The sequence below is a fragment of the Coregonus clupeaformis genome, chromosome 7 (genome assembly GCF_020615455.1).
Source record: "Coregonus clupeaformis isolate EN_2021a chromosome 7, ASM2061545v1, whole genome shotgun sequence".
Lineage (NCBI taxonomy): Eukaryota > Metazoa > Chordata > Actinopteri > Salmoniformes > Salmonidae > Coregonus > Coregonus clupeaformis.
Genome location: NC_059198.1, coordinates 4,217,444 through 4,226,401, shown reverse-complemented (window position 1 = coordinate 4,226,401; position 8,958 = coordinate 4,217,444). Strand labels below are relative to the sequence as shown.

Here is an 8,958-nt window from a genome sequence, read left to right as displayed (position 1 = left end):
GCATGCCAGGGGTTTTTTCCCCGTTGCCTGGCCAGACAAAATGTGGCCTGTGATGTGGATGAAGTCCTGTGGCCTGACCCAGTACGGAGACATGATGCTGTGGCTGAGTAATGCACTTATTTGTATATTTTTGTACTTTATTTTTACATGGGCTTACTGTACACAAGTGGCAAACGCATAAGATTTCTGTTTGTTTTTACAAGTGCTACATGTAAATGCACAAGATTTCTGTTTTGTCTTTTTGTACAAGTGCTAAATGCACAGTTTTGTTTTGTTTTGCAACATGCATTTAGCCTACAGTGAACAATAAACATTTATTTCTCCAGCTTCATGTCCTGAGCATTGTGTTTTCTATTTTTCTACGTAGTGTTTAGTGACTGTTCAGTAGTGTTTTTATTTTGATTGACTCGGGGCACGATTTGACAACATAGTTCAGTTTTGAGCACAGATTGAACTGTTTTGAGGTGAAAGTTTGGTTTTGCAAGAAGAGTCTGAGGTTTTGTGAATGTAGCTTGAAAATTGGGTTTTGTGTTCACAGTTAAGAGAAAAGGAGAGCAGCTTTCAAGAAATGTGTCTTAGCAATCGAGAAAAACTGTAATCAGCACACTGGACAAAATGATAGCTCAATATTTAACCCCGTCTGGTCTGTAGTGCGAGAGAAGGTTAAATATATCGTCATGATGACATTCCGTGATAGGCAACCCCTGTTGTGTGTGTATCTGTGGAGTTTAGTAGTATTAGATTTGCAGAGGATAATCTAACCCCATCTGGTGGGTCCAACAGAGTAGCAGGGTTTGAAAAATGTGTGCTGTTTAAATCCAAATGAGGGCACATTTTTTGACAGATCTGCAGGAGATTTGGACCAGAGCGTTCGTTCTCAGGGGGCTGTGGGCTACTACACCACACAATGGCCGCACTTTATCCCTCCACAAATTGTTCAACATCCAATATCCACATACCCAGTTATACACTTTATAATTGAATGTGGTTTATTGGAGCTTGACTTCTCCCTGAATGCAGCTTGCTTTCTCACTGAATGACCCTTTTCACTGAGGACAATATACTGTATGTGTGACACAAATACCAGCTCTGGGACTGCTTGTAGAGGGACAGAGACAGACAGACAGAGATTAGCCTTGTTTATACCTTGCGCTAACATGTGAGTTTCGTGATCTGATCAATATGATCCTATAACTATCTGATCAAGGTTTGTCACATCTACACATTGTATTAAAATATGTCTCTTATCCATTCTCCCTTACCCAGCTTACCCTCCACTGTGTCCGCATTGTGAACAGATTAGCTGGTGCCTCCCTGTATGCAAATTATTTGACAGATATTCTTTCTAAATAATATGGATTTATTTACTGATGCAATAAGTCAATGGTGCTACCTGTCAATTATTTTAGAGTCCAGTACAATGCTGATTTAAATGATTTGACCATGCAGATCTGTTTATACTTGATTGATATCCAGACACAATGCCTGCCTGTCTTTTAATCTTAATGTGTACAAATTTGGGCATAATCGGAATGTGGACAAGATCAGGACAACGGGCGCATGTTAGCACCAGGTATAAACAGGGCTAGAGAGACATTTTTGTACCATAGTACTGTATTATAATTCAATAAGGGAGGCAGAGGGGGAGGAGGACTGGGTTAGGTGTGGGTGGGAGGAGGGGATATAGAATAATGCACTGATGACTTAATTTGCCATTTACAAGGGCGTTACTGATGTCCACAGTAGTCAGTCTATGGTCCTGCCCATGGGCGTTATAAAGGGTAAAGGTGAATTAGTTAGGAAAGAAATTTGATCAGGGACGGGCAGTTAAAATTTGATACTCAGACAGGTAATTCAAGCAATCCCTATTGTCACCGCAATCAGACCTATATAAATCGTCTCTGACGGACACCAGTCACCACATAGCCTTCCTTACTCCTCTCTTTTGGATCAACGACCGGGCAAGAACCTCAACGCGGTAAGTTGACTTTGCGCTCTGAACTGGACTCAGGGGAGTCATTCTCTGCCACTTTGAGTGATAGAAATTGTTCAATTTTTTTCTTATTCGCTTCGTTTGTGTTTATAATGAGTAGTTTACTTGGCTTTAATGTTTAGACAAAGGATGCTGTAGCAGCGTATTAGACAAAGTTGTGCCATATTTTATTTTTAGGAAGTATCTAATTCATTCTTTGCTATCCGTTTGAGCAAATACTTATTTAAATGGTAGTTGATAATCTGGTGTATAACCATTTGTCAGCCTTGGGTCAATTTGACTGGGATATTTAACTTCAGAAACTGAAGAGAGTTCCCATGCATCTGTGCATTGTCTGTGCGCCTTGGGGCGCTTTGGTACGCGCAGGGTAACAGAGACAGTGTCCTGAACGTATTCAGTGCAGACTAAAGATAATTTGCCAGTAGTGGTATTTGGAGTAGGCCTACCTAGCTTTTGTCAACGAATCAGATCAAGCATTAGGGTCAGGGGAATTACAGAGAAATTATGTCAACACAACTGTTATGTGCATGAGCTGAATCAATAGACCTTAGGCTATATGCGTGTCACAGTTATTGGCTATGTTTTATAGGCCTGTGAAACTGTACTTAAGATATGCTATCCAAATAGTGATAATATTCTGCACCAGCCAAACGAACCTCTTGTGTCTTCAAAGAAGAAGCATGCATTGCTGTTTAGCCGACCTGACTAATTGTGTTAATAATTCACCACTGTTGTTTCTTCGACAGGATTAAAATGTCGCTCTCATCTGTCCTTTCCGCTGATGCCATCGACGCAGCTATGAAGGACTGCCAAGGTATCATCTTCCACTAATATCATGATTGCTTTCTTCATTAGATTCCTTCACCGCATTAGTGGTAGCCTAGGCTATGGGCAGATTCACTATACTAAATAAAATAAAATAAGGTAGTCCATTGTTGATGTCAAACAAAAAACAGAAGTATAGGCCTACTTAGGTGGTTTAAAATGAGGCCTATTTTAGAGAAAACAACATTTAGGCTACAGTAGACTCACTCACCAAACCCCCCAAAAGCAATTAGGACAGAACAGATGGCAGGTGTCTCAGTCAGCTTTTTTGTCCCTAAATGTATCAGGAGGAATTATAATGCAAACAATTGTCTTTATTTAGATAGAGTTTTTGAATGAATGAAAATGTGATGTGCCTATGAGTGAACTAAACTAGACTAAACAGATGAGTTGGTTATTTGAATTAGCCGCAAACTGGTCTCAGAGCATTTCGTATTATTCTGTACGTAAATCTGAGACACTCCATTTAGTATGATATGTTACGTTTCATATGGTATGTATTAATTTGTGGATGTCCATCAACCATTTCATATGATATGTTATGAATTACAATTCGTATTATATGTTACAAACTTGCAAAACCTACAATATGTTACGAACTTGCAAAATGTACAATACGTTATGAATTTGCAAAACTTATGATATGTTATGAATTCTAGCTAGGTGGCTAGGTGGCTAAAAGGGTTAAGGTTAGGGTTAGGGTCTGCGTTAGTTTGCATTCTTCCACTAGGCCTATCTCCACTTCCTACCCCCACTTCCTCGTTAACGACCTGTACCAGAGCTAAGGCCGAACACGCCTGTTATTTTTCTCATGTCATCCTTACCCCATCAGCACCGGACTCCTTCAACTGTAAGAAGTTCTTCCAGCAGTGTGGTCTGACCAAGAAGAGTCCCGCGGAGGTGAAGAAAGTCTTCGGGATCCTGGACAACGACGCCAGTGGCTTCATTGAGGAGGAGGAACTGAAGTGAGTCGGCTACAATTGTTGGACTTTTAGTTAGTGATAAACTACAATCTTTGTGTTCTTTCTACTACAATATTTAGGCCTAAAGAAAATAGCCCATATATTATTCTTGAAGCCGCATAGGCCTATATCATCCTCTGTAGGCCCTAAACGTGTTAGGCTACCTGTAATTTTGCACAGGTTAGCGTTTTTGATCATTAATCTTGTTCTGGAGACAGCTCTGCAGTGGTCACTAGCTGGCACAGCCACAAAGTCATCAAATCTGATTTTAAATCTAACCCTAACCTTTACCCTACCACACTGCTAACCCTAATGCCTAACCCTAACCTTAAATCAAGACCAAAAAGCAAATATTTGTTTTCATGCATTTTTTTTACAATCTAGGCAATTTTGACTTTGCAGCTGGCCCATCTAGCGGAAATCGCTCAGTTCGGCCTCAAGGACAAGACTCATCCCAATAAACGTCAACCTAACTTTGCTCGAAAGTAGGCTACTTCTTGAAGATAGGCTTTGTAAACTTGCACATCTTTACTAGTGCACCCCCATCAAGAGATAGTAAATTGTCATTATTTCGTTCATTCATGATTCCTGTGGGGTCATAGGTCATAGGTCATAGGCCACCTTCCGGAGACATTTGAAACCCCACCTCTTTAAGGAACACCTGGGATAGGATAAAGTAATCCTTCTAACCCCCCCCTTACCCCACCCCCCGAAAAAATAAATAAATAAATAAAAAATTTACAAAAGTAAAAATGACAAGAAAAACAATAAAATTAAATAATAAATAAATTTAAAAAAAAAAACTGAAAAAAAAAACAAATAAAATTTTGGTAAAGTGGTTATCCCACTGGCTATAAGGTGAATGCACCAATTTGTAAGTCGCTCTGGATAAGAGCGTCTGCTAAATGACGTAAATGTAAATGTAAATAATAGGCCTTTTGCACTGTAATGATGGCATATTAGGCCTGCTTTCAGTAAGCATGTCCTCTACAACTCCTACACTTTTTTTTTTCATGAAACGTTTTATTTTTATTTTAGGACAGATCCTTGAGGTTAAAATCCTCTTTTAAAAGGGTGACCGCCATAGTTTGTCTGAGATATATGGATAAAACAATATCCATTCATCCATTCATCATTAATGTCCGATTGGTTTGCTTTGTAACCCAGACAATACTACCTCCTCAATATCTGAAGGGTTCTGCTGCAGAGCGGTGTATTGTCATGGCAACTGTGTAGAATAGCCCAGTCAAAGTAAGCATGGTATATTAGGGGTCTCATGGTGGGTGTGTGTGCGTCTCAGGTTCTTCCTCCAGAGGTTCAACCCCGGGGCCCGTGTCCTGACTGAAAAAGAGACCAAGGCCTTCATGTCTGCTGCTGATGACGACAGCGACGGCATGATTGGAGCAGATGGTGTGTATCTTACACTAGTTTGGCGATGATGATGATGATGAAGAAGATATAACGATTATCATGATGATAATCACAATGATGTTGTTGTTGTCGTCGTTGATGAGGATGGCGATGAAGAGGTGGATGAGAGTGTTGTTTGATTATGTCGATGGCAATTTGAAGGAATGATCTCATTCGATACCAAATCAGTTGAGATTGTACAGGTCTGAATCTGGTTGTGAATCTGGCAACGATTGCAATATTATAGTAAGCAGGTTACAGAATGGTAATTGCCAATGGGTAATATAAATAGTTTTTACAGTTCTACATTGAACCTCCTCTGTCAATTGCACTCTCAATTACAGTATACAGTGTAGTATCTTGGTAAATTTTTCTCAAATGTGTCTCCTTGCAATGATTCCTTGAGTTGGTTGAGAAGTCACTATGTCACAAATTCATTCATTGAGTTAGTTGAGATGTCACTATGTCCCAAATTCATTAATTGAGTTGGATGAGATGTCACTACGTCCCAAATTCATTCATTGAGTTAGTTGAGATGTCACTATGTCCCAAATTCATTAATTGAGTTGGTTGAGATGTCACTATGTCCCAAATTCATTCATTGAGTTAATTGAGATGTCACTATGTCCCAAATTCATTAATTGAGTTGGTTGAGATGTCACTATGTCCCAAATCACATCTTTTATATCTCATGTATAGCTAATTATTGATCTTCCTGTCTTTACTTTCTCCCCACAGAGTTCCAGGCCATGGTCCTATCCTGAATACCCGGATAACACCCTCCATACCTCTTTCTCCTCGCCCCACTCCAGCGCTAGGATTTATAACTTTAGTTTTCCATCTGTCCATGTATTTAGAAACATTGATTATTTTTTGCAAGCCTCTGATTCAGACTATCTACAACTCTCACCCGATTTTTCTTGGTGCTTTTTGCATACGTTTAGACAGGTCATTATATTATCCCCCAAAATGTATCACTTACCAAATTGCTGAGAAAATAAAATAATAAAATACATTCTAAAATCTCCTCCTTGGTTATTGACTTTTTACTCAAATATGAATTGTCCTGAAATAATGCCACACAGTGTTGCTATACAATGTCAAAACACTATTGGATAGTGTGCACAGTATTGTACAGTACAGTGTCCATATTAGGACAGTCTCAGCAGGTGTTGTTTCAGTCTCAGTGTCTCTTGTTTTGTACAGATGTAATTAATTGCTTTGAGACTGTGAACTTAAATAAAATATAATAATTATTAATTATTTTATTTAAGATCACAGTCTCAAAGCATTTCATTACATCTATACAAAACATATTTCCTGCCTAAATGACTCTCTTGAAAGATCAGATTGAATTGGGTCTCAGTGAGAAAGTGTAACAATAGCCAATGACAGTATAATCAGTGGTGGAATTGTGGTAGCCTGGTCCCAGATCTGTTTGTGTTGTAGCCTACTCCATTTATGTCATTGTCAAGCCAAACGGTTTGGCATCACAGCAGGTGACAGGGAGTTGGTATGATAGCACAAACAGACTAGCGCTAGAATTGGGGGGAATTGATAGGAAGGGTGTTCCCAAGTGAAATCTCAGTGGGAACATTTTGACATGTAAATTCACATACTGATTTCAATCTTGCTAATCATTCCTCTCGGTAAGCAATCTGAATAGCGTCCTTACCTGTCTAAAACATCTAATTTAGGCTTCTCTTCACCTTATCTAATTCAGCAACTATCAGCAGTGGGTTGATTGACAGACAAGGTGGTATCGGATGTGAGGAGAAGTGGGACAGTGTGTGTGATTAGGGGGGAAACCTGAGGAGGTGACCTTGATAGACACCTGAGTGTCACCATGGCAGGATCGTGTGACACCTTTGTAATAAAGCTGTATGAACCTTGGTGCTTCTCTGGCCAGAGAAACAGACATAGTGTAATTGAATGATAAATAGGGCCAAAGATAGGAGGGCAATGCACACAGGACCGAATCCTTGAGATATGTGCACAGGATTCACGTCAATCTCCCCCTGACCTCAATACATGATTGGTGTTGAATTGTTAGGATTTGGCCCACAATTGTATTGACAAGGTGTGAGACAGTTCATTTGTATGTTATTGTGTATCATTTGCTTGACAGATACAGTAGGCGTGAGACGCTCTTTGATTAGGTTTGCACCTACAAGCAGTGTTGACACTCAAAGATAAATTATTACTTGTGAGAACATGTCACTGCTCTGTGCACCTGCATGCATTTAACGTAATCTCTGCATTTAAGATGCTCATTGGATTAGAACTAGTAACCACCAAGAAACAACACCCTGTATTACAGTAAAGCAGACACCCAAAATATTAGAGCCTCGCCATTAAATGGCATGTTTTTGCTCAGAAACCTAAACATTGAGGCAAGAACCTAGCCATTATGGAGAGCAGCCGTTGGCAGAATATAGTTCACACCCTTGTATTGAGACAACCAGCGTACCAGACCATTAGAGACCCAGCGCCAGACACACTGTGCTATACTATATGTAGGCTACAATAGACACTGGCGTGGGCACCATGCTTCATCAGACTTAATTCCTGCTGGCAATTTGCCTTGGCATTTCAACCATGCCCCCATTACCTGCTGGGGACCTGCTTTATATGGGGATTATCTGTTAGACCCTGTGACTGTGCATATAACAAATTCACAGACACAAAACATCAAGAAGACATGGTTAGTGCTTTTTCAGTCCTGTAATTTGCCTGATACAGTGGGGAAAAAAAGTATTTAGTCAGCCACCAATTGTGCAAGTTCTCCCACTTAAAAAGATGAGAGAGGCCTGTAATTTTCATCATAGGTACACGTCAACTATGACAGACAAATTGAGAGAAAAAAAATCCAGAAAATCACATTGTAGGATTTTTTATGAATTTATTTGCAAATTATGGTGTAAAATAAGTATTTGGTCACCTACAAACAAGCAAGATTTCTGGCTCTCACAGACCTGTAACTTCTTCTTTAAGAGGCTCCTCTGTCCTCCACTCATTACCTGTATTAATGGCACCTGTTTGAACTTGTTACCAGTATAAAAGACACCTGTCCACAACCTCAAACAGTCACACTCCAAACTCCACTATGGCCAAGACCAAAGAGCTGTCAAAGGACACCAGAAACAAAATTGTAGACCTGCACCAGGCTGGGAAGACTGAATCTGCAATAGGTAAGCAGCTTGGTTTGAAGAAATCAACTGTGGGAGCAGTTATTAGGAAATGGAAGACATACAAGACCACTGATATTCTCCCTCGATCTGGGGCTCCACGCAAGATCTCACCACGTGGGGTCAAAATGATCACAAGAACGGTGAGCAAAAATCCCAGAACCACACGGGGGGACCTAGTGAATGACCTGCAGAGAGCTGGGACCAAAGTAACAAAGCCTACCATCAGTAACACACTACGCCGCCAGGGACTCAAATCCTGCAGTGCAAGATGTGTCCCCCTGCTTAAGCCAGTACATGACCAGGCCCGTCTGAAGTTTGCTAGAGTGCATTTGGATGATCCAGAAGAGGATTGGGAGAATGTCATATGGTCAGATGAAACCAAAATATAACTTTTTGGTAAAAACTCAACTCGTCGTGTTTGGAGGACAAATAATGCTGAGTTGCATCCAAAGAACACCATACCTACTGTGAAGCATGGGGGTGGAAACATCATGCTTTGGGGCTGTTTTTCTGCAAAGGGACCAGGACGACTGATCCGTGTAAAGGAAAGAATGAATGGGGCCATGTATCGTGAGAT

General features: G+C 40.3%; 1 protein-coding gene across 1 annotated transcript; it reads left to right on the top strand.

The window, feature by feature from the left end:
* Nucleotides 1-1,691: 1,691 nt before the first annotated feature.
* Nucleotides 1,692-6,196, top strand: LOC121570365 (parvalbumin, thymic CPV3-like). The gene is made up of 5 exons (XM_041881824.2): nt 1,692-1,978; nt 2,740-2,807; nt 3,651-3,783; nt 5,081-5,190; nt 5,929-6,196. The coding sequence occupies exons 2-5, from the start codon at nt 2,747-2,749 to the stop codon at nt 5,952-5,954; spliced, it is 330 nt and encodes a 109-aa protein (XP_041737758.1). The 5' UTR covers nt 1,692-1,978; nt 2,740-2,746; the 3' UTR covers nt 5,955-6,196.
* The last annotated feature ends 2,762 nt before the right edge of the window (nt 6,197-8,958 follow it).

Coding starts and splice junctions, on each gene's coding strand:
- LOC121570365 (XM_041881824.2), top strand. CDS start 2,747: ATGTCGCTCTCATCTGTCCTTTCCGCTGATGCCATCGACGCAGCTATG. Junction 3,784..5,080: donor ATTGAGGAGGAGGAACTGAA/GTGAGTCGGCTA, acceptor TGTGCGTCTCAG/GTTCTTCCTCCAGAGGTTCA. Junction 5,191..5,928: donor CGGCATGATTGGAGCAGATG/GTGTGTATCTTA, acceptor TTCTCCCCACAG/AGTTCCAGGCCATGGTCCTA.